The sequence below is a fragment of the Xiphophorus couchianus genome, chromosome 8 (assembly GCF_001444195.1).
Source record: "Xiphophorus couchianus chromosome 8, X_couchianus-1.0, whole genome shotgun sequence".
In the NCBI taxonomy this organism is placed as follows: Eukaryota; Metazoa; Chordata; class Actinopteri; order Cyprinodontiformes; family Poeciliidae; genus Xiphophorus; species Xiphophorus couchianus.
In genome coordinates, this window is record NC_040235.1 from 28203110 (window position 1) to 28230062 (window position 26953).

Sequence of the window (26953 nt, forward strand, 5' to 3'; positions counted from 1 at the left end):
AAAGAGACATAATAAGTCCCAACTTTGATATACACCATATTAAATATAAATAATTTTCTTATAATTAATATAAGAACAAGCTGATTTTTCATGTCTTTTTGATTCTTATGGAGAAAACATGAAAACGCCTACATGGCTCTTCCTCCACCTAGTGGACGGAGTGTAGAAGTTCGACTAACAGTGACTGCAGAGTAAAGGGGAAGATGTAGGCGACTTTTCAACACTAGTCAAAAATCATGAATACCTGATAAACGTATTTAAATATAAAAATTAAAAAAAATCTTACTTCTAGCATTTCTCTTGTTTTATTCTTCATCTGCCCTTCACCGTTCCTTTAAGTCGGTTTGTCACATATAATTCCAATAAAATATGATAAAGTTTGTGGTTGTAACATGACAAAATGGGTCTGTTCATTCCACAGTGAGTTCAGCAGACGACTCTGTTCAAATAATTGACTGGATGGTTAAACCATTTCAGGTTTTTGTTTATTCATTTCTTTTAAATTACACTTACAATGACACCACACACATAAGTTACAAACTGAAACATTTGAGAACAGAAGTGCAAACAAGTCTTTAGAAGTGTGTGAGTTGTTGAATTTAAAAGTCCAAACACACAAACACACTTACAACTCCATGTAAGAGTTAAAGCAGTTAACCACTATGTGTAGTTAAAGCATAATTTGTGGCCAGTCTGTACAACATGAAAGCCTTCATTAAAGGAACAATGCTCCATTTATTCTGTATTTCCATCACTGTCCTTCAGTGACAACCCTGACTGGGTTTCTCTACAACTTGTGAAACAAAGTAAACAGTTTCTTGTAGAAATTAATGAAACGTTACTTTTTAAAACGATATCTTTGTCAGAAGATGTAACAACATATTTTGCTAGAATGAACATAAAGTCAGTGTATTTGACCACTGCTGTTTCCATTTTAGCAGCCATTTTGTCTCCAGTGATTTGCTGGAAGTCAGCAAAAAAAAAAAAAGAAAAATGCAGAGAAAACATCTCCATCTTTCTCTTCATGTCTTTGTTATAGATATTCATTATTTACTCATATTACATCTCACAGGACAGCTTTTTAAATCCGCTTGGCAAACAGTTCAGAGTTTAGCTTGCAGACACTGGCCTTCTTATGCAGCCTTTCTGGAAAATCCCCAGCCTGAAGGGGGAATGTGTATCGGCTTTCCGGAGCTACAGCATCGCTGCCGGTAACAACATTAGAACTTTAATACAGAATAGAAGCCAATATAGAACTGAAAGAAATCTACATGGTTATGTTAGGTATAGATGTGACAGCATTAGCAACACCTACAATGCAGGTTTTAGTGATTGCACATTTATCTCACAGTTATATTAATTCAGTGACAGGTTACTGGGACAGATAGTGACCAACAAAAATCAGATTTTTGCTAACATTTTCTCCATCTCTCATCAAATGCAGATAACAAGCCATTTTAAAATGTTTACTGAGTATGAGTCCAGGTGTGCTAGTTCAGTGACAAATTCCCTTAAGCCATTGAGTGGACCAATCAGACGAGGGTATGGAAGGAGTGACCTGTCAAAGGAAAACCCTGGAAATTAAACCACAACATGCTCACTATTTGATCAAAGCATGCGTCTGGACCCAACCAAGTGTTGGGACGGTGATCCATAGCTCAGAATGCAACGCTACTCCAGCTCAACCACACCAAACAGAAAGGCACCGTTGATATTTTTCTGCTCTGAAATCTACTGGGAACCTTTGCTACATACGAGCATATGGCACTTAACCTGCAGCTCATGAACATCTTTATACAGCTGTGTCTTCTTTTATAAAACTCTTTATTTGCTACTTCACTAAAATAGGTTTCTTTTTTTCTTTTTCAAAAGTCTTTATACAGCAGTTAGCTTGTTGAAAGTTACATTTTAAGTGAATATGTCTCTGTAGAAGGTATTTCTGTTAATGTTACACAGCAATGGGATTGTAAGGTTTAACCAGCAGGACAGGGCTTGGTGATGCTGGGTTAGTCCTGCTGCTCTCCACGTCCCAAAGGGCTGTGCTGCTGTCTGCAGTACGGAAGGGCGCGTCTCCTCCATGAGGCTCGTCTGTTTCACTGAATAGCATGCTGTCACTGGACTCTGTGAAATACAGTACATGACATGCAGCACTTTTGGTGCTGCAGTTCCGATTCATTAGTTTCTCTGGCAACTCTAAAAAGCTGTAGCTGGCAGCGTCAGTCCCACAGTCCACCGTGACTCCGTACGTAACATTCTTTGCAACGAGGGCTGGGCTGGGAGGTAAGCTGTGTGCTACCAGGCCGTGATTATAGTGGGAGAAGCTTCTCTTCTGATCGGTCAGTCTTGAGGACAGCTGCTGCTGATTCTTCTTTGACAGCAGCAGCGGGCACTCCTCCTCAACAGAGGGACTTAGAGCCACTGAGGGGACAGAAAGCGCCAGGCTGGACAAAGGAGCAGACATCTCTGATGGAGGAGACACAGGAGTGCTCAGAGCTGTCTTTGGGTCCGGAGACAGCTGGGACAGGCTTCTCATGGGAGAGGCAAATCTGCACAAACACAGTCAGAACAGAGATATTGGAAACAACTTAGTTCAAAAATCCATATTGCAGGACTGACCTGAAAAATGAAAATAGCATACAAATATTTAAGATTCAACCCATGAAGTCTTTATTACAAAGACTTTATTTTATTTTACTAAAATAAAATAAATGAGCAAGTTCAAGATGAGATTTTTTTTTCACCAAATGCAACAATAAAAATTAGCTGAAAAATCACATCAGTCATAAAGGCCCACATGCCTTAAACTGAATGTTCACTAGGGGTGCTGTTTCCAGCTAACCTCCTTACAGCTAACAGAGAGACCTCTTTATTTCTGATAGCACTAGGATAATTTTTTCAATTATTATATTTTTAACTAATTTCTGTCAAATATCTCAGACATTGGCTGGTAAAGTCTTCTAATGTCTACCATAGCAGTGCAGCATTTCCTAAGGTAATATTTCCTGTTAGGATTTCAGAAGCTCTTCAACAGAAACTATTGTGCCACACATCTGCAGAAACTCACTTCATCAGTCAGCCCTCTGACTTCAAATATTTAAGATGAGCAACAACAACACATGGTCAGCAGACAGACTCTTCTTACATCCACATACAGAATTTCAAGTTTTTACATTTTTCTTCTGTGTTTAAATTTGAAAAAAGGTCAAATACCAAATCATTTTAGTCATAAGTGGAGAATTATGGCTTCATAACACAGACATCACCAATAAAAGAACACAGTGCAAGTCAAAACATCGAGATACAATAAAGGCAACGTACTGCTGCTATTCTGGAAAATAGAGTTGCACCAATTATTAGAGTTTCCGTTATTTTGGGAGTTCTGTGTGTTCTATGATCATCCGATACTTAACATGTGAAGTCGATCTTATCCACATATACCGGTACCTCAGCAAAGGTTTACAAGTCAGTCACTGTCTTCTGCTGCTCTCCAGTGAGAGATGTTTGACTGACAGACCGGTCCACCAGGTCATCTCTACATGTTTGCTGTTAACAATAGTCACCCCAATGTTACCAACTCAGCAACTTCCTTACTGTATTTAGCAACATTTCAGACAAAAACAAAGGAAATCGGAATCAGCAGCTCAGGCTTTTTAAAAGATCGGCAATCGGACAGAAAACTGCAATCGGTGCACCCTAACTGGAAACAGATCATTCCAGTCAGAAGAGATTAAACATTGGGATGGCGATACATAATGATTATTGTTGTCACCCATCCATACAATTTGAAGCAAATCCAAACAACGTGACAAAGTTAATGAAACCAGTTAAGTTTGGTTGTAATGCTTCAGGACATAATTTTGTTCTGTTGTATTTTTTCTTTTTAGCATTTCTAAGGTTTTGTCAATTGGTATACTATTTGTCACAAGTGTTCTCCATTTTTTAACTTCACTGTTGAAAAATATAAAATACAATTAAATTTATCTTAGCTAAAGCATTTCTACAATCTACAACCAGAAACCAAAGACAAAGACAAAATGTGCTGACTGTGCAGCTCCATCTTATTAGCAACAGCACAAGATGTTAACTGTCATGAAGAAAAGGCTGATTTTTAGATTGTATCACAGATATATTGTTATGGGCTGAGATAATATCTTAGGTCAGATGTATATTTTGATATATTTTTATGATGCTGATGCTGGATCTCACACTGAGTGCAGAGTTCACACCCAGATTAGGCGTAATGACAGCTGCACACTCTAGAAACAGGATATAAAAACAGTTTACTTTCACACACAATGGACCTGAACATCAGATTTATCTTTGTCCTTTTAGAATGCGTCTGAACCAGTTGTAGTGTGTGTTTATAACCAATGTCCTAGTGTGACAATCGCCACTATTAAAATTTCAGGAAGTTTACCCCAAGTGTTGTCCTTAGACAGGAGACTGGTGAGGATGTTCAAGAACAACCCAGACACCCAAGCTTTAACCTCAATCATCATGGACAGAGAGGACACGACTAGAGAAGTTATCATTAACATGTCAAAGACATCTTAAAGTCTTGAAGACATGTCAAAGGCTTTATTACCTGGATTAGACTGGAGAAACGTTTGATAGTCAGATGAGACAAAGATTGAACTATTTATTCACAATGAGAAAAGAAATGCCCAAGTGGTGGTGATAGCATCATGCTGTGGGTCATAGAGACAAATTCTTCCACTTTAAGTCTCAACTCATCAGCTCGATGCTTAGAACCTGGGGACAGGTTAACGTTCCAGCAGCTCAGTGAGAGCAGACATTCATTTATTTATGCTGAATGAGCAAAATCGCTCAAAAAGACTTCAAACTGAGGTTGAGATTGTTTTATGGAAACACACGTTCATTGGAGAAGATTGTGTTTATTTTAATTAATGTTTAATTTTGTAGATGTTATCTCATATTTAGCTGAGTCTGGAAGATAGCTCAACACTACTAAGCTTGAAAAAAAAGTTTTTGTTTGTTTCCCTCCCCAGTATTTTTTGTTATTCCAATTAATGCAGTTTCTGAAAATAGGCTACAGCCATTTTGTTGTGTTATAAGTTTGGGTAAATAAATCACCGCTGCACTCTGGGGAAAAAATAAAAGCTTTGCTTTCATCTGGAAGGATTTGTGTAAAATAAAGCTACTTTATGTCTTATTTCTTCTTGGGCTGCATCTTTTGGCTTCAACCAAGCATAGTTATAAAATAAGAAATTAAAGAAAAATAAATACATCCTATTGCCCAACTTTAAAGGAATTTCTATATTGGTGTAAAAACCAGCAGTTGACGGGTAATTTAATAGGAAACATCAAATTCTGCATCAAATAATGAAGTTGTTTCATGTTTAAATTCAACATAAAGAGCTCAAAGTGACGACATTCACACCATAATGAGTGCATGTCAACCTCTGAGGTCTGACCAATCTTAGGGCATATTTCTCCTGTCCATCTTTTCCATTAAGATTATTATTATTTTTTTTAAATATGGACACGTTGCACTTCAGGGCAATTTACATGTTAAATAATTGCATTAATTATGCTCTAATTTAATTGATTGAAAAACTAATTCCATACTTACTAACTGATGGGGAGATAATCATAACTGTTTGGTGTTGCCGGGACCTCGAGCTATTAGCCGTTAGCCTGCGGCCATACTACCTGCCGAGGGAGTTTAGTCACGTGATCTCCATCTGTGTTTACATCCCACCGAGAGCGGACGCTACCACTGCATGTGAAAAAATCCACTCTGTCACAGCAAGGCTACAGACACAACATCCTGACGCTTTTATTATAATTTCTGGGGACTTCAATCATGTGACTTTGGACTCTACTTTGGCCACTTTCCACCAAGCTGTTGACTGCCACACTAGGAATAACAGGACAATCGACCTCCTGTATGCCAATGTGAGGGATGCATACAGAGCAACACCCCTGCCCCCACTAGGGAAGTCAGATCACAACCTCGTTCACTTACAGCCACTGTACACCCCCCTGGTCCAAAAGCAGCCTATAACATCCCGCTCCATCAGGAGGTGGTCCCCTGAGATGGAGAGTGCTCTGAGAGACTGTTATAACACCACGGACTGGGATGCACTGTTCAGCCCGCATAGCAAGGACATAGAGGGGCTGACACACTGCCTGACGGACTATCTGAACTTCTGTGCAGATGTGGTATCCCCTGCCAAGACTGTCCGCTGTTACCCTAATAACAAGCCATGGGTAACGCGGGAAGTCAAAACTGTCCTCAATAAGAAGAAGGCTGCCTTCAGGAGAGGAGACAGGGAGGCCATGAAGGCAGCACAGCAGGAGGTGAAACAGTGTGTGAGGGAAGCAAAAGACAGTTACAGGAGAAAGGTGGAGCAGAAGCTGAGAGAGAACAACATGAAGGAGGTCTGGGAAGGTGTGAGGACCATCACTGGCCTCAACACAAAGACCAGAGTCGTTGGGGGAACAATGGAGAGGGCAAACGAACTGAACAACTTCTTCAACAGGTTCAACCAGTCCATGGCCCCCCAACCTCCTCTCTCACTGCAGCCACCCCTGCTCCTTACCACACACCTCCCCCCAGACAACACTACACTGACAACCCCCCCACACACCTCAGCACAACCCCCGCCCCACTTCACCACAGACCAGGTCAGAGAACAGCTGAGGAAGCTCAAGCCCAGGAAAGCAGCAGGGCCGGACCAGGTGTGTCCAAGGCTGCTGAAGACCTGCGCTACTGAACTGGGAGAGCCACTACAGCGGATCTTCAACCTCAGCCTGCAGCTAAGGGAAGTGCCCACCCTCTGGAAGACATCCTGCATCGTCCCAGTGCCCAAGAAGAACAGGCCCAGCGAGCTGAATGACTTTCGGCCCGTGGCACTTACTTCACACCTGATGAAGACGTTGGAGCGGCTCTTCCTCGGCCTCCTCAGACCCCAGGTGGAACATGCCCAGGATCTCCTGCAATTCGCCTACCAGTCAGATGTTGGTGTGGAGGATGCCATCCTCTACCTGCTGCACCGGGCCCACTCCCACCTGGATAAGGGCAGCGGCACGGTGAGGATCCTTTTTTTGGACTTCTCCAGTGCCTTTAATACAATCCAGCCCCTCCTGCTCCAGGATAAACTAAACAGCATGGGAGTAGACCCGCACCTGGTCATCTGGATCCATAGTTACCTCACCAACAGGCCGCAGTATGTCAGGCTGAAGGACACCGTGTCTGACACTGTGGTCAACAGCACAGGAGCCCCCCAGGGCACAGTGCTGGCCCCTCTTCTCTTCACCCTGTACTCCTCTGACTTCCACTACAACTCGGAGCTGTGTCACATACAGAAGTATGCTGATGACACAGCCATAGTCGGATGTATCAGGGACGACAGAGAGGAGGAATATCGCTGTCTGGTGAGGGACTTTGCTCTCTGGTGCCACACAAACCACCTGAAACTCAACACCGCTAAGACGAAGGAGCTGGTTATAGACTTTGGGAGGTCCAGACCAAAGCCGAGACCAGTCGCATTAGAGGGAACTGAGGTTGAGGTCGTGGACTCCTACAAATACCTCGGGCTGTGGCAGTAAACTGGATTGGTCAAAACACACTAGCCACCTGTATGGGAAAGTGCAGAGCAGGATGTACTTCCTGAGGAGACTGCGGTCCTTTAACATCTGCAGCAAACTGCTCTGGATGTTCTACCAGTCTGTGATTGCCAGTGTCCTCTTCTACACTGTGGTGTGCTGGGGAGGCAGCATATCCAAGAAGGACACGTCCAGACTGGACAAACTGACCAGGCGTGCCGGCTCTGTGGTCGGCATGAAGCTGGACTCTCTGGTGACGGTGGCAGAGGCGAGGACACTGAACAAACTGCTGGACATCATGAACGATAGCAGCCACCCTCTACACGCCGTCATCAGCAGCCAGAGGAGCCTGTTCAGTGACAGACTGCTGCTTCCCAAGTGCCGGACCAATAGATTTAAGAACTCTTTTGTCCCCCATGCCTTCAGACTGTACAATTCCTCGTTGGGGGGGGGGTGACACAGGACAGAGGGTGGAAGGAGTAGTGACCCCTTGTATTTTTCTCCATACTTATCAGGTCAAACCACATAGTGCAATACGATATCACTGGTCAATCTATCCGCCAAATTCTTATATTTTTTTAATGTTGTATTGATATTTACTTATATTCTATATTCTTATTCCTTGTTTCTTGCATAATTTAAGGTTTTTCTTGCATAATTTAAGGTTTTGGTTACTCACATTTGGTGTGTACCTTAGTATTTAATTTGTATTTTGTATTCTTTTGCACTTTTGCTTACTGTGTGTTATCTTTGTTTTTTGCCTGGGAGCTGCTGGTAACTTCAATTTCCTGAGGGAGTCTTCCCAAGGGATCAATAAAGTACAAGTCTAAGTCTAAGTCTAATAAAAGAAGCAGTCCACACATGTTCATGAAACAGCTTCTCTACTGGAAACTGAAATCTACACAATGAGCAGGGATTTCCAAATTCTATCATTAAATTAAGACATGAAAATGATTAAATTAAACATATCTAATTGTACCTTTGATAAATTTATTACATGGAGAAATGAACCCCATTACCCATTATTTGCAGATTAAGTGCTTCCTTTTGATTATTTTAAACTGATAGTTGTAGACGATTTTCCCCTAAAGTGTTGTCATTTTTCTTATCTGTATAGTTCTGTTCATTTGTCAGATTTAAGATTCATTTATCAGTTACCTGGAACTTTAAGGCAACTCCTGTTGGAGTTTGGTGTCTCGGCACTTTGCTGAATTAGAACTTAAGTCAGTGGTGCCACTTGTGGCATTCAGACGACCCCGGACGCCCTGTGTGGCACGTTGGCTATTCTCCACCAATGACATCACAGAGTAAGACTCAGTATCAGACAGAACATTGTTGCTCCAGTCCTCACTCCAGCTGCAGAGACAGGGAGGGAGTTATTTACATGGGGACCATATACTGCTATGTCTTCTGCCCACAGTCTGTTTAACCCATGTCACATAGCAGGTGTTTAGACAGAGGCTGATCTACTAAATCACCTAAAATATGTACGTTTCTTCTTATTTTTGGTATTTATTCTCACTGCACAGGAGACGCAACAAGTGGAATCAGAAAACAGGAACAGGATGTCAGATCAGAAAACATCCCAAAATGAGACTGGAGGATGTATGGAGCTCATCAAGACTGCACCTCTATAAAGACCACACTTGGATTTAGTTTTCATGTTTAATATCTGAAGTTTGTGTCAGGACATCACAAAACTCTGTATAATCAGTAAAAATACACCTGAGTCCATGTTCTCAGTGTCGGGTCAAAGATCGGAGTGTTCCCAACCCGTGTTTGTTCAGGGCTTGAGAAAAGACTTCTCCTCTTTACACTCAGGGACTAGAATACATGTACAGTTATGTAAGGGAGTGTTGTCATTTTAAATCCCAGTCTCTTTACTGTTTTATTACTATTATCATTATTATTAAGTTGCTGGGGGGCGCTGTTGAGCTGTTTGTGCTGCAACCCTTAAAATATCTGCATGAATAATGGATGTATGAAATATGGAGAGTGTTGAAGCCTCCAAGATGGACCTTCATTTTGGTAAAGAAAATGATAATTTTTGAATTACAACAGGCCTTTACAGAACTGTAGCTGCTTGGGCAGCTAAATTAAAACAATGGTGAGGAACAATGTGTACACTATGTGAGCTTTGTCACCATCTGAAGAGCCTGGAGGCAGACAGAACAAAATCTATTCTTTCACTTACGCCAACCATGTGCACATTTTCAATCTAATTAGTAACACATAAATTCACATGAACAAATTCAAACCAAAGAGAGCATCTAATGAAATGTCTGTTTTTACCTTTGGCTGGAGATGTTGGTGAGTGTGGTGGGCTGATTAGCAGTCGCATATTTGCTTGTGGGAAAAGTTATTTCTGTCTCCTCTGTTACAAGCTGCCTCATGGAACCATTACATGGCTGGAAGTAGGCAGAACCAGGATGAGAATTGATTCTGCAGATACAAGTTCTCATACTTTTAATGTAAAACCGACAGCTTACATTGACAATCTTCAAATCCTGCAGAGGCACAGCAGCACTGGGACGTCCTGCCGCAGAGCCGTCCGTACAGGAGCCAACAACGGGATTTGAATTGTTCTTTCTCTTCTTCTTCTGGCTCTGTCTCAGGCGTTCACGTAGTTTCTTCCGTTGCTTGCTGGTTGGCGAGAAAGAAAGGAGAGTCACAATATTTCCAGAGGGCATTACAAATATTCACAGGGAGTCAAAAACCACACCTGCTTCTCCTTTACAAGCATTTGCACAACTGACTGTAAACACAGAAGTAATCATTATTACAAAATACTATATACATTAAAAACATCTAAATGGTAACAATTATAAAGTCAAACGTTTTAGTTAAGATTTTTATAAGACTTGCACTACCTTCGCTACCAATTTGAAAATATCAGTGGTTAGATAAAAGATGATATCTGTATTGACATCCACTTTTTATATAGAGAACTGCAGTGAAAGTTTCAGTGAAAGTTGCACTGAATGCAGCAAAATTTAAAGGGACGTTCTTCATATCGTATTTATCTGCTGCATCTGGTGCACAAAGACATGCTAGAACCTTGAAGCAGGTCCAAAGTGTTGCATGACAATAAGTGGTGTTATCATGGGATCATTGCTTAGATTCTTTGGTATTTTGTACATGTGTTTTTGACATGGGGATAGTCTGTAAATTTGCTTATCATATTAGTGTTTTCAGCATTCAATTGACCATGCACAAAAATACACAAAAAAACATTACTTTTAGAATACATCCAAAACCCATCTGAATTATAAGAACAATTCAATTTTATTTATTCTTGTATTCTTTTGATCAACACAAGACAGGATCAAAATAATACCTCAACCTCCCCAAACAGATATCTTTACTTCAGGTCTGCTGAGGTGCACAGCATGTAATTTTCAGGCTTAATTTAATTGATTAATCTGCAGTCTGGGATGAGACACTGAGATTCGCCCCATTGGAGAGATTTGCGGATTTTGGTGTGAAAATTCAAAACATTTATGCTAAAAGAGAAAAAAATGGTAGAAATTACTTTGTTTTGCAGTAGGCAACCACACACATGATTCCAACAACTAGGAGTGCTATGCAGATCCCTGTTATTGTTAAAATGCGCTTTTGATACAGCTCCTCGGCTTCTGAAAGAGAAGAGAAAATTCTTTATAACATCAAAGTAACGCTCAATCACAAACACACCAGTAAAAGCAAACAGAAAGAGAGTATTGTGCATGCAACACTGCATTATGCATAACACTGAGAAATGTTAGATGATCAAATCTCGCCATTGATAAAAACGCCAAACTATCTGCAATGGATAGTGAACTATTTAAAATAAATTGCCCAAATAATTTATATTTGTAGACTAGTTATTGTAAATTATTCAAAGTGAATTTTTAAAATTAAGAATGTTGCAGATTGTTTATGGATGTTTGTCTGTTTTGATTAGCATTTTGTTGTTGTTTTTATTTTGTTTTGTTTAATGGTATTTACACTTTGTAATGTTTTGGGGTTTTGTATGTACCTCACAGGCTGCCGTAGGTGATGGGGACAGGTCCTATAAAGGCTAGTAGAATCATTGTGTCAATCAATGACTTGAACTGTCAAGTATGAAGAAATCAACACTTAGTGTTCCCCAGTGAAAGCAGCAAGGTACGTTTTGTTTTGTTTGTATTGTAGGTTTATGTTTGTATTCTAATATTTGTATATGTTTTAGTTTTCACGGTGACTAAAGTGACTGAGGTGATCATGGTGGATCTGAATCACCCGTAAAAGAAAAATAAAAACGCCAAATTCACCCGTCGAGACTGGCTGATTAATTCAAGTGCTGGGGAGCTGCTACACTATCCATTTGCATTGGTTTGCTGCTTTTTGCTCATCTTTATACAGTATTAGAAGAGATGAAATAGACAGATGAAATAAATATGATCGGACGCACTAAATGGAAGCAGGTGTGTTAGAAAACACAAACACTGAAATGAAACTGGAGAGACAAACACAATTCCTCCAATCTCCACAGAAACATACAACATTAGTAGATGTAGAATATGTAGAGCTGACATTATGGCAACACACACTTATCTTATACATATAATTATGAGAAGGAAATGTGCAAATAAATTTATCATTCAATTTCAACTTGGGCTCAAAAGAAATGGAAAAACATTGTTTTAATAACATTGTGGTTTTTGGCATATGCTGTTTTTTGAGGACGCCTATTTAATAAGATTAGTTGTACTTTATTGCTGGATACCAGAATATTTTCTAATGTCATTTGTTTATTTTCATATATTACTCTGAATTTGAATAAATATTTTAAGGCATGAATTATCACAGAGGTGTCAGGGAAAATATCCGGTTTCATAGCAATTCTCTGTTCTTTAACTGCAATAATTGCATTGTGGGGGGGGTTTTAACCAACCTAAAGAATAATCATTTTAAATCATTATGATTTCAACACTGACCAAAATAACACTAACTATATGTTATTTCATAATGGACCAACCCAAAGTAAAGCTAATGTTCCTCTTATCTTTATAACTGTGTCCTAATTAAAGCCTGGAACCTGCCCTACTACAGGGTCATGTTGTCATGAGCGAAGTGAACCTCTGTGATGGAGTAAAATAAATACATGGAGAAAATTGGTCAAATCCCATCTGATGAAAAGCCGTTTTTAGCTTGGCTTTAAGAACAAGAGCATTTTTCTATGGTGAGGAAAAGTTGTGATCAAACAAAAGGTTTCAGATTAGGCTGAGAAGAAGAAATCCATACACCTCAAACCTTCTGACCTCACAGCAGTTTGAAGGAATTCTGATTTATGAACATCCTTCACAGCTTCAGCTGTGATGTGAGTAAATCTACAGCTAGTTTACTGTACTGATGGTGTTTAGCATGAGGACTACCTGTGCAGTACTTTACCAAAAATCCTGCAGTGTCTAATTTAACAAAGGAGACTGAAATTAACCAATGTAAATCTCCACTATATTGCACTATAAAATATTATACATATATGGTGTTTGAGTTCAGATGATAAAATCTGCTTTTTTTTCAAATGCTGGCATCTGATGCTGTCTTGACTGGCCTCATTAGTCTCTTAATCAGCTGTCTACTGCAAGTAAGACATTGCCTACTTTGAAGTACTTTACAAAACCCTACTTAACTAAACCAATGTATCAGTACAAACCGAGGGAAATGCATCAGTGAATGGAAATATTGTGTGCAAATGTTAAGGTTAGTGATGGGTGGTAATGGTCAGAAATTCAGTGGAAGTGCATGTAGATGCCGGGTCATGCACAGGCTGCATGCACTTCGTGCATGTGCCAACGCGCATGCAGCCTGATATAGTTTCTAATGCTCGTCTTTTACTTTTTTATTTTTCCAACTTTCAAGAAACAACAATGCAAATTCTATTCTATTTTATTGTAACTCCTCTAGATAACAGTAATAGCATTCCTTCAAGTTAAAAGCTAAGAACCAATTTCAAATCATGCCAGAGAGATTTGCTAGCATGCAAAAAAATGTGACAAAATTATTGATATGAAGGAAAAATGTGAGTGACTGTTAGTGATGCATGCTTTAATCTGGATGAAAGGACAGAAGAACAGGACACATACTGTAAAAGCTGGCCATTACATAGTTTTGGCAGCGATCACCAGTAAATTCACTTGGACACCTAAGCATGAAAGACAAGAAACAAACAAGAAAGAGAGGCTGTTAGTTACCAAAGATCTGTGTAAAACCCACAACAGTCATCACTGGTGTTAGGAGGACGGGTCCAATAAGACCAAAAAGTCTAGCTGTCACTTTTTTACATCTGAGAATCTGAGTTATGTGATTTTTCTCAGACCTTCTTGTGTGTTTTAGTTTGTCTGTAGTCATGCAGAGATTACATGACACACTGTTGGGGTTTGCATCGCCAGCAAGCCAGTTTAACTTGTCTCTTTGTAACAAACTGGAATTTGCATGTACTTCTGTGGCCACCGAGTCCAGACTGTCACTAGCATAATAGTATAGATTGGGAGTCAGAGGGGAAGAATGTTAGTGTGAATTCAGACAGCATTAAGTCATACACGTATTTCTGCCTCTTGGAAAACAACTCAGCCCTTTGACGTGATGGGTTACAACACAGATGACATGTGATGAGATGTGAAGTACATGCAAAATTCAGAGCAGTGCTCTGCAGGGAGAGTGGGCAGGACTCTTAAGATGCTTCCCTGTTTGGCTGCATCAGATTTTATTTTTTAAAAGATCATTGCATCTCATGATTTTAGTTAGAGGTTACCAGGAAAATGTGGATTTCCCCATCATGTCTTGAAGAAAACATGACAGGGTGAGACACCAGTAATGACATGTGGGACTGAAGACATCTGTGTTCACATACGTTTTGGGTCTGAGACTTTCTTAAGCACAGCCTGTTCACATCGGTGCCCAGTAAATCCAGCCAAGCACCTGGGTGATGATAGAAGGGAGAGGAGAAACACAACGGCTATGTGTTACACACAAACACACACTAATTGACAGCACAGTGAGCACCAATAAAAACACGGAGACCCAGGAGAATCGTTGTATGGCCAAACAAAAGTCCAATAATTTAAGAACTCAAGTTACAGAGCATTACTTTCACTGAGACCTGGCAGTTTTATTTTGGTGGCCATAATAGATTCCCATTATATGTATTACTTTACTGTCAGGCTCTTGAAATTCATTAGACAAGTAGTTTTTTTCATTCTGAAAAAATGACCTCACATTTCTGAGAACACAATAAAACCAAATAATGACTTTATTCAATGAAGTTTAAAATAAAATAGATTTTATACATATCCAATAAAGATTGTAAAGATTATTAAGGTAAGATTCCCTGAGGACATATATAACCAAAATCCAAACAAGCATCTGATGAGCTTGATGTTGTGAAGGCTGAAGTCTGAAACAGTTCATTTTGGGATGGATGAAAATGAATTAGAAGCAAGTGAAGCTGAGAAACCACTACCAGTCAAAAAAAAGTGTCTCACACTGTAATATTTACCTGGACCAAAACAGAATACATTACCTCAATCATCATTTCAATAAGCTTTGTAATGTCAAAATCTTTATTTCCATCCAGTGTTGAATTGATTTGTGCCATGATATTGCAGAGATGATGGGAGAGTTCCAGCGATGTGCAGTTTGAACTCTGGACTCCGTGGTGGCCAATCCATGATGACTCATGATCACTGAAGCACTTTTAGACGGCTTGAGTCTGATGAATTCTGGCATTGTCATTTTCGAATGTAGTCATGCCACCAGCAAAGAGGAAATTCACAGATGGACTAACCTGGTCTTCAGTGTTTAAATCTGGACTCATCAGACCACCTGACCTTCCACTGCTCCAGAGTCCAGTCTGATGCTCCCCAACAGATTAGCCTCACTGATCTGTGGAAGCTGTTCAGTCCTGTTCCTTTTGAGGTCCCTTCACATTGTGGAGTGGAAATGCTCACTTTCACTTTTAAACACATCTGAGTTCTGCTGATGTTTTCTATGATTTTATTTCACCAGACATTTATGTGATTGCTGATCACAACCATTCAACATATTTTTCTGACCACATCTCGACCATAGTGATGGTGGCTCCCACATTCCTTCTAGTTTTTAAAAACAATTTGGAAAGTTCTTAACCTAATCTTGATAGTTTCAACAAACCCATTAGATGTTTTCTCTGCTTGATGAATGCCAATAACGTGGCTCTTCTAAAACAGATGAACATCTTTTCCACAACTGAATCTATCTTATGACCTCATATTTCTGAGAACACAATAAAACCAAATAATTACTTTACTCTATTTAAGTTTAAAATAAAACAGATTTTATACATATCCAATAAAGATTGTAAAGATTATAAAGGTAAGTTTCTTGAGACAAGTTGTTTTTTATTCTGAAAAAATGACCTCATATTTCTTTATTCAGTATATATAATCAAAAACCAAACACAAAGGAAAGGCTGCTTACTGCATTTGTTTATGGTGAATATTCTTGTTGCCAGCTAAAACATAATCATTTGTGCAGTAATGATCATCCGTGTGCAAGTGTGCAATATATATATATATATATATATATATATATATATATATATATACCACAAACATAACCATGTTGCATACGTTCAGAGGAGCATCTGGTAGTTTCAACCCAATAAATAGGAACTAAAGACTGGAGCCCTGAAATGTTTGTGATTTGACAAAAAGGTGGCCTTTGAGATTGATTGAATATGTGAGTTAAGGAAGACAGTGAAATCTAGAGTAAAGTTAAGGTTCTAAACCTTGTAGGGTTCAGACCTTGATATTCAGCAGGCAGCAGCTAAAGTGCTCAATGGAAACCCAACAACATGCCAACTCTGAGGTTAAGTACATGACTAGGAAACCTCTGTGCTAGCTGCTCAGTGGGAAGAGGTGGGGGAAATTACTCTGAATGGATAAACTGCCAGTTTGGGGGGAGCAGAGGGAGTCAGAAGGCTGACCACTGGAGGCAGAGTCCATATTACATCACATGGACTTTAGCTAGACAACTTTTGATCACTGACACTGGGTTGGAAATGAGCTGCTGCTTCATTTAGAGCTGATGTCTTAGGTGAAGAGACAAACTTTCATATCACACATACCAGTGAAAATATGGTTTTCTAATTCAATTTCTACTTCTTCCTTATATTGAATTCATGATCACTCAATTTCCCCTCTGAGTGAACATATGCGGTAATAGACTATAGAAAAAAACTAATAGTAGCTTGCTATAGGTCATACTAAGATGACCTATAGTCCCGTTCCTTTTGAGGTCCCTTCACATTGTGGAGTGGAAATGCTCACTTTCGCTCATGGGTCCATGATCCATGTAGATCATGGGCTCATGATCTAACTGCACACTTTATGCCTCTCCATCAGCTGGAAAGTTTTGAGGACAGAATTTATATCACACCTCTGCTTTGATTCCCACTGCAGTTCATCACAGAGCTGCAGACGCATGAGCTGCAAGACTAAGACAGGATTGAAGAACAGATATCACATAGAGATATGACACACAGCAAAACTATTAGCCATAATGCTACAATCTGCCACTGGAAACAGAGCAGAACCAACAGCTCATCATCCAGTGTCCTTTAAATCTCACAAGTACTTTATTCAGTAGAACCTCTTGCAGATAAAATGGCTGATCAACAGCTTTGCTTCTTAAAGCATTCGATTCATGTAGACTGCCTGCAGGAGGACAGTGGCAGAGTTCAACCACATCAGCTCAGGGGAATTTTGCTGAGTAATAGGCCACGCCCCTTTGATTCTGCAATCCCAGCTGTATGTTCTAAAAGAACACACATTTAAAGTAATCTGTAAGGGAGGCTTATAGTTGTGTTTATGCAGATTTATGATCTCAGAAAGAAATCGCAAATTCGCAAATTTGCGATTTTGCGAATCTGTTTTACAAAAACAGATGTAAGATCATCTGTTTTTGCTTTTTTTTGCCACACTTCAGATCATCAAACACATTTTAATAACAGACAAAACTAATGCGAATAAATACAAAAATGCGGATTTCAAATGATTATTTTCTAATGATGTATTAAGAAGTCATCCAAACCAACCTGGTCTTGTGTGAAAATGTAATTCCACTCTCATTAAATCATCTACTAACCGGGATTAAAGGCAAGATGAGATTTTTTAGGGTAAATTTCTTCTCATCCATCATAAACAGTCCCTCCATTTTAAACACCTTCATAGGAGGGAACCATCAGGATGAGAACACAACACAGTACTTTAACTTTTTTGTTTGCTGATGTCCATGGATTATTTTATGAAATAATCAACAAACACCTCATGGTCTGGTCTCTAACAGCCCCCTGTATGTTTACCCATAATAATTAGCTGTAGCTAATTGAATGAATTTCATTTTCCTCAGTGTTTGAGTCAGATGACAGAGTGATGGTATATCAGTAAAATTCATTACCTGTTATGAGGCTCCAATTGGCTGCTAGACCAACTTATGTGTCATAAATTGTAACTTTTTTCCTGACTGTTGTTATGCTACACAATAAAAGCACATCAGACACAAAGTATACTGGTGACACAATTCTTCAGAGAAAAGCGTTGTCTAACAAAAACCTGAGTGGAAATTACTTCAACCATACTCATTCCACAGAGATTCCTGAGCACCAACGTGTGCCAGACAGCCTGCACTTCTCATAGATTTGTTAATGACCACAGCAGTAAGTCCTGCAAGCGTGGTGAGGTGAGCACCATCGATGTAGATTACTGGATTGGAGAGTGCCAAGTAGTCGCCATAGTTAGTGGCACGCACCTGCAGGCGACATCATCTCCACAAAACCATACTGTTCCAATGCAGGAGTCTGTCAGGCAGTCCAGGTTTTGGCGCTTATTCAACTTTCAGCTGCAGTGCGCCATGGCAAAGGGAAAAAATGCTGAAAAAAGGTGAAGAACTAAAAACTACTTGTACTCTTCCTTTGTCTCACTGTCAGCTTTACTCCACCTGCACATGGTTGCCATGGCAACTAACACTTTTTGGTTTTAATACTACTTTTTCTAGAACTGTGAAATAAGATACCCTTGGACATTATCTAATTGTCATATGGTTGACAATTAATTGTAAAACATTGCATACTTTTTCAGATCCATTGCATTACTGTCATTTTCCTGATAACATATTATTGACTCAGTACAAAACAATGACACACGGTAGTCACACGATGTCCAGTCCAGTAACAGGCCTATCAACGGTGAGCACCCACCAGCAGAAACAGAAATCAGCGTGTCTGCATCAAACATGATGCTACCAGAATTCTTGCTTTCCAATTTCCTGATTTTGTCACAGGGGGTCAGCTGCCTCCGTAGATCATCACAGACCACTTTTAAACCCCCAGAAAGGAGCCTGTCTGTAAGATCTCCAACTTGCTGCTCTCAGACAGCAATCCTCAAGACTTCCTTCTCTTCATTGGACAAATCACTGTATAATTCTTTAAGTAATTAGTTAACATTCAAGATGAAAACTTTACTATTCCTACTTTTGTATTTAGTAGGCACTGCGTTGTGTACAGTTGATTCAGTGTTACTTACCTATTGTCATCACTCTTTGGTAACATTAGGCTGTGTTTTAGTCTAACCGGTGCTTTCTTTCATTTATTGATTGATTGATCAATCAATTGATTCATCAGACTCTATCAGTGTTTCAACATAAACATTCATTTCTTTCTTCCACTCCTTTTCAGAGTTATTGACATAAAGACGATATTATGAATTACAAGACCAAACAAAATTAAAAGGAAAAGTTGTAAACATAGTAATGAAAGCCCTTTAACCCGGTAACTCTGGTAACTAATTATAACCAGAGGTTAAAAGTTGTCCTCTAGCAATTCCAACACATTTGGTGACATAAGCAGAAGTCTGTCTCATACCTGCATAGAAACTTTGTACTGCCAGGCATAATTTCAAGTGTGAAGCATTCTCCTCCATTAACACAGTAGTTCTTCTGCCTGTCACTGCAACGCATGATGTGGCTGGAAGCCTTGGTTGGAGTGGAGGTGCTGGTGGTAGCTGCAGGATGACAACCAGGGTTATTGCTTGAAGGACAATAAATAAAATCAATTACAGTCAGTTTTCTAACCGCAAGTAATAAATAAATACATTGTGATGGCCAAATCCATGGCCACACTCTGATGTCGGTAACTCTTTTTTATGCACAGTTTATTTTTTCATATAAACACAACAACACTTTAGTTTCAATAAACATTTATTAGTTGATTTGGATACATTTGTTCTATTTGTTAGCGCGCACATTTAGTTAGCATATGTATTTATATCAACTTAAAGTTAATTTTGTTTGCTTAAGATTAATTCTGTTTGTTTTCCCACCGGTACTTACCTTCCTTCTAGTTGCCAGACAAAGGATGGGGGCCAGGGCTCAGCAGGCTTACATGCTGATTGGACTGCACCACTAGTTCCTGCTGGCAGGGGGAATTTGTAGTTTCTTTGTTTAGATAAGTTTTGTGTTTAAGTAAATGTTAGTATTTAAAGTTTAATATTTTTGATTTTCAGTTTTGGGTCTTTAGTTTAGCCAAACTTAGCTGTACTGTTATTGGTTTTGTGTTATTTGTAATTGTATTCTGTTTAGTTACCCCTATTGTGTCTTAATTGGTCTGATCAGCCAGTATATAAACCCCTGTGTGTCATTTCTTTGTTAGGTCAGTTATATTTGTTTGTGCAGCCAGTTTATTTACATTTTTTGGCTGAGTTCAGTTTTGTTTCTTTGACGTCTTTTATGAGCTCAGTTTATCTTTTGTTATTTATAATCTTTTTCTAATATTTTTCTAATATGTCCTGTGACTCCTCCTGTTTTTAACTTGGTTCATCACATACATAATGTACAAAAAAACTGAAAATATGAACTTTTTTTTATTTTACTGCCTGCCTTTATTGAAAGACTGTGTACAAACTTTAGGATTTTACTCAAATTATATCTTATATACAGTATATACATAAAATGTAATTGCATGTTAAACTTTACATTACCTTTAGGTAAACCTTTTCTTCTGCATGTTTGTTACTAAAGCACACTATTACACCACAGACGCAGCAGAATTTTCAGCTTGGCAAAACTTAATTTGTCAAGATTGTTATCTTGGTCCTGAAAAAAACATTTTTGATAGTCTGTCCTCCCTGTCTATCAGTGTTTCAACACAAAAAGTATATTTCTAACAAAGATTGCACAGAGGAAAAAGCAGTTGCCGCACAATCTGAAAGTTGTGGGTTTGATTCTAGCTTCCTCCTGCCACATGCTGCTGTGCCCCTGGACAAGGCACTTAATCCAAAGTTTTGTACCGATCTGTATATTGGAAAGTGATGTCGGTAACGTGTTACTTAGTAACCCGGAATTCTAATCTCATCCCTTTTTTCATTAACAAGTAATCTAATGTGTTACTATTTCCAACCAGTAATCAGATTAAAGTTACTCATAGCTGTGATGGGTATGACAGGCTAGAGGCAGGGTGCACTGTGGGTAAGCAGCTAAGTTCCACACTGCTACTAAAAAATGACAAGCAAAACCCCCACCACTAAATATATATAAAAAAAAAAAAAAATAGCATTTCACCATCAGCTGCTACCGAGGGCTTCACTCACTACTGCACTGACTGCAGGGTCCGTCTGCCCACAAATCCTGAAAATAACAGTGAGCCAGAGAATAGATCACTGGGGACAAGTCTCCTTGAAACATACAATATTTCATTTGCAATTTGTCCTCGGCGACGCTCCAAGCTCATGCTTTTAATTCACCTGAGGCTCCCCATTCCCCATAGCAATCAGAAATGGTTAAGATGTCTTTGTCCTTGCTCTGTACTTGACTGCAGTCCTTTACCTACAACAGCTGTTGTTTTACTCATTGGCATATTGACTTAGAGTAGAACAGGGTTTTAGTTTTTAATGTGGATCAAACTCCTCTCAGACATGCACAACTCTCAAAACACAGACAAAAAATGTTAAATACAAAGACATGAAAAACAATCAAAGTTGTCTTAATATTAATCATAAAACCAGATTATAAGGTTGTCTGAGGCCACTGGTCAGCCTTCAGATGACGTTTTGCTTAGACAGCCTTGCAGACAGTTTCTTTTCTAACATGGCATCATTGGTTGCTTTGCTATGGGTTCCTGCTTTTACTGGCTTTTGACTGTATACAATATTGCCAACCTTTGTAGTTAAAACCTCACATCCCTTTAGCTTAACCACTCTTGACTCATCTCTGATTTCTTTATGTTGCTTTTCAGAAACCAGACCTTTGGTAAGCCCTAAAAGAGATTAGCTTTAGTTCTTCAGGCTTTCTGGATGTCTTTCAATTTTACAGGAAGATTTGCTTGTTTGTTAAACCACATAACTTTGAGCCATAACTAAAAACAAGAGTCATTTTGTAATCAGATGAACAGAACTTTTGTGAATTAAGTAGCCATTACAGTGGTAGGCCTCTTATTTTTAATTAACAATTTTAAATACACAAAGCAAAATGGGACAGCTAAGATTATACAAGAATGCTAACAATTTTAGCAAAACCAATGCTTTTCTTGGCTTAGTTTTTAGTTAAATCCAAAAGACTGGATCAGTATCTATCACATGGGGCAGCTACTGCCATCATCATTAAGTGAATTGGAGTGTGAATGTTAGTGTACGTGTGAAAACTTACAAATGTTATCATGAATGGAAACAGGAATGGTGCAAAGTCAGGCACTCTCAACCAGGAAACATTTGATCATTCTTCATCAGTGCTGATAATGTCTAAAGTCTGATGGCAGAAACGTTGACATCATTGTCAATACTACTGCAACACATTGCCATTCCAATCTAAGCTAAAATGTATCTAAATACTATAGAAAAAGGAGCAACTGGGTAAGATTAAAATCTAATTTCTAAAAATATATCTTTTCTATTAACATAAACATCAAGAAATAAATTTCTTAGATTGATACTTAGCCATATTCAACAAAAAAGAATGTGTGGTCCAATGAGACTCATTTCATTTTGAAAGTAACCTTTAAAGATCATTTTCATTAAGTCCATGTTTTGGTAATAAAAAAAAATTTTCGTGGGCTGATATTATTAACAGAAATAATGCCTTGAAACAGTCTCAATGTTTCTACATTATCATTATCCAAGATGCTTTCCCTCAGTGTATAACCTTGACAGGGAATCCTTATTGAAATTTGAATCGGTCTTCCATGGTTAAATAAAGTGTCTAAATTAATATTATAAAATTGTAGGCTATGACAATCAAGCCCAATGTCATTTTTTAATAGGACAACCTCACATATTAGTTAGTCCCAGATCAAACTTCGAAAATATTTGTGGCATGTTTCCTTCCTGTCAAAGCGATATGTTTTCACCTTGATTGAGTCATAAAGAAAATACCTCTGCCATCATCAGTGGAGATGATCTAACACACTCACAGGGCAATAAATCAAAAAGTGAGGTGATCACAACAGAAGCATCATGGTGGCGAGCCACAGGCAGACAGACAGTATTACTGTGCTGGTTTTTCTGGCGGCAGCATCAATTAGCTTCCAGCAGGCTCTGACCTTGAAATGGAGCACAGGCAGAAAACAGGAAGTGTCTCCATATCAGAGCCCAGGGTTTCGGTTAGTGTCATGCATCATTTATTGATTTTTACTTATTCATAAGACTAGAACTATTCATCCACACATTTCAGGGAGTTGCACATTGCTTACAGTTGTGCAGGACCTTTTCAGCTGCCACATCTTCAGTGCAGATAGAATAAGGAGGTTTGTGGTGCTTTTAGTCTTAGAGTGGAGTTACCAAGCACACACCACTATGTATATATATATATACATATATATATATATATATATATATATATATATATATATATATACAGAGGGCCTGGAAGGTGTAGACCACAGTGGTGCCTGTGGTCATCGGGGCCCTCGGGGCAGTCACCCCCAAACTGGACCAATGGCTACAACAGATCCCAGGAACAACATCAGACATCTCAGTCCAAAAATGTGCAGTCCTTGGCACAGCCAAGATACTGCGCAGAACCCTCAAGCTCACAGGCCTCAGGTAGAGGACCCGAGCTCAGAGGATAAGAACCACCCGCGGTGGGTGAGAAGGGAATTTTTACATACATACAGTATATATACTGTATATATATACTCTAAATATATATATATATATATATATATATATATATATATATATATATATATATATATATATACATACATACAGTATATATATAATTATAGATACAATTGTAGTTAGTATAATTCTTATAATTGTTCTAATTACAGTGGGGGAAAGGGATTGTTCAAATTGATAAAGTTCGTAGTTTATTTTATAGGTATGCATGACCAATTTAATCTGCATGAGCAAATTTTAAAACATTGGAAGCAATGCAGAGCATCTCTGTTGATTTGGAGTCATTTGTGAAACACCTCATGTTGACACAATGCTGGAGCAAAAGGCAAATGGAACCAGCAAGATTTCACTTCTTATCTAGCATTAAACATACTGATTACAACATATTTTATTTAGAGAAAATCATCACTGTCACCATATTATTAGTTACCTTATGAAAACATTGCATAGTCATACACATTACATTATTAGCAGGTTTATTTTCTATCACTGCTAAACATTGCTTTCTTTAAAAATGAAAGTTTATTGTTGCTGCTGTTTTGTTTGTTTTTTTTTTTTTTTAAAGGAACAGCTCAGATATTTATGTCAACCTCAGAACAAAGAACAATTTGAATGTGGATAAGAAAACATATCAAATTAAGATTTGAGGTAGTTTGAGATGAAATATGTAAACAACGAATGTATAAGTCAAAACTATAAAAAGTGGACCAATGTGTCTAGAGTGTATGAAGAAGATAGATCAATCAGATCTGTGGAGCAACAAACCACATAGTGGCCTTTATTCACTGCCAATGTTTTTACTGTTCAATCGTTGACTTTTGAAATATTGATATTAATAACCCATTGTTGGAAAAAAAATCTTTTTTGTCTCATTTATCTTTCTGATGAATATCTACAAAAACACACAATGGCAGTTCAGCTAATGGAACCCAGCTAACACTAAGCTCTGATGAGCATAAACAAACAAGAAACTTATTCTAATTTTAATCACATTTCCTTTCAAATAAGCTCCTCTACATTTCTCAAATTAATTTGAAATATCAGAAAATCAATAAAAAAGGAAAAACCTATTCTGTGTGTTCTGTTCGTAACTGTAAATAGCAACTGGAAAGTGTGCTGAAGTTATTATTCTGATTGGAAAGTAAGCGGTTTTCACCAGAGACCAGTACAACTGAGACATACAAACCTTGCTGAAAATCGCCCTTTTATACAATCTTGATGGTTTGTGTTTTGGATGTTTGCTAAATCTATTAGAATTACAAAGTGAAAACAGTGTTTTTATCTATTTTATTCATTCAAGCACAGAAAAGAATGTTGGATATATATTGTACAGTACCATGTACAATATGGTACTAGGTTTTAACATTTAACACGTGAGGCAGACATATTGGATTTTGAGATCGGAGGTTGAGAAGCCTCTGACTTTCCAAGCCAAATTTGTGATAAGAGAAAATCTTTAGCTAATTTGTTTGACTTGGAGAAGAAATGATGTGAAGAAATCTGCCTTCCCTTCATAAAGTCTGCTTCAGCTTCTCCTATGCTGATTGAGTTCAGAAATGAAACACACAATTCTTTCCTTTGTGTTCTGGAAATCCGCTCTGTGGATACTTCCATCTCATTTCTCTGAACTCAGAAGCTTCCAAAGAAAGAAACTGAGCTACTGTGATCCCAATTCCATAGTATTTCTGATAATATTTGCTTCCAGAAATTGACCTGAATCACGGGTGGAATAAAAGATTGGAACAGAAATTGGAACAAGTTCATTTGTTGCTTCCAACACGCCTACCTGTGTAGCAACAGTTGGCAAAGTGGGCGATTGCTATACTCTGCATGTCGCAGCATGTTATCATTCAAAGGAAATTCTGTAAACAGCTGACAGAACACATCCACAGAACAAGGAGCTGAGTTTGAAAGAATCCTCTTTGGTCTGGACCAGGAGCCGCAGACCCCAGGACCAGACCAAATTCAGCAACCCTACAATAACCAACCTGCCATTTAAAGAGAAAATCAGGTGTTCCGAGAACAAATACAAGGATTAAAACTTTTTTAAAGTGTGCTCTGCTTAGACTGCTGTAAATGAAATTTCTTTTTCACGTTACACTGTGTCACTAAGCTTGTTAATACATTCCCAAACGTGAGTTTTAAAGACCTATTTTTAAAGAGAAAACAAGGAGAGAAGGAGAGAACCTGTTGACGAGAATGTTGGGATACTTACATATAGTTTGAAAGAGTTTGCCTGAGTCCAGGGTTGTCTGTGGGTTGGAGTTTTGCTTTGGAACAGTAGAACGTTCAGCATTGTACTTCAGGGTCACAGAAGGATATGTCACTTGTGGAGATTGAGGCACAAATGGCCCGACTGTAGATTTCTCTTTCCCAAAAACGTCCGGGTGTCCAGGTGTAATGGCGATGGTAGTGGTCAGGGAGACAGTAGAGGAAGCAGAATGAGGAATAGAGACGGTGATTCCAAGCGTGGGGTTAACCGATATAATGATGGGATCCTGGCCAATGGGTTTAGGATCTAAGTGGGTGGGCGGTTCATATTCAAAGATCTTATCCACAAAGACCCATTTAAGTCCAGCAGTGCAAAGAGCTAAACTAAGAAGGCAGGCCAGGATGGGCAGAATGCAGATTTTTTCAGAGTGGAGGCAACGATTAATCTGTTCCATCTCTATGCACACACAGCAGGTCGAAGGCAAAGGCACAATTCCCAAAGCACCGTCATGCTCCCCATCACCTCGGCCTTCCTCTGTAATTCCCTTTACACCCTCATCCCCACTCTCACCAGCTGCCTCCGTCTCCTCTGGTTTCTCCTCTGGGACTGGTCCAGTATCAGGAGGCGGGCCAGTGGGGGAGGCCGTTTCAGGAGATGGAGCCGGTCCTGCAGAGTAGTCCTCCATTCCCTCAGTCATCCTTTTAAACTGCTGGAGGAAGAGTCTCTGAAAGCTTCAACCATTAAAACAGGGCATCACACAAGAGTGGTCTGCCACGAGAGTCTATGAGAAGGCTTCCCAACATGAGGCTGTAGAGTCAGAGGACGAAAAAGCAAAATGCCCTTCAGCGACTGAAAGCTTGACAGTGGTCCACGAGGTAGCAGGACGACCTGCATCCAAGGATAGCCAGCTCTTTACACATGCTTTAAACAGTCAGGGAGTTGTACTGCAGTCAATTTATCTGCAGGCAAAATACATACACATATATTAATGTTGTATCTGGTT

General features: G+C 39.0%; 1 protein-coding gene across 2 annotated transcripts in view; it reads right to left on the minus strand.

The window, feature by feature from the left end:
* Positions 1 to 453: 453 nt before the first annotated feature.
* Positions 454 to 26953, minus strand: part of nrg1 (neuregulin 1) — a 28621-nt gene continuing 2121 nt past the window's right edge. Inside the window, exons 2-8 of one of the 2 annotated variants that reach the window (XM_028024693.1) lie at positions 25954 to 26909; positions 19493 to 19631; positions 13680 to 13738; positions 11105 to 11207; positions 10062 to 10215; positions 9865 to 9980; positions 454 to 2546 (exon numbers count right to left, since the gene is read on the minus strand). In XM_028024693.1, coding sequence (XP_027880494.1) covers positions 1949 to 2546; positions 9865 to 9980; positions 10062 to 10215; positions 11105 to 11207; positions 13680 to 13738; positions 19493 to 19631; positions 25954 to 26647 — 1863 coding nt within the window. In that variant the 5' untranslated portion in view covers positions 26648 to 26909 and the 3' untranslated portion in view covers positions 454 to 1948. Of the gene's footprint in view, positions 2547 to 9864; positions 9981 to 10061; positions 10216 to 11104; positions 11208 to 13679; positions 13739 to 14446; positions 14515 to 19492; positions 19632 to 25953; positions 26910 to 26953 lie in introns of both variants that reach the window. The other variant, XM_028024692.1, reaches the window with a different exon arrangement.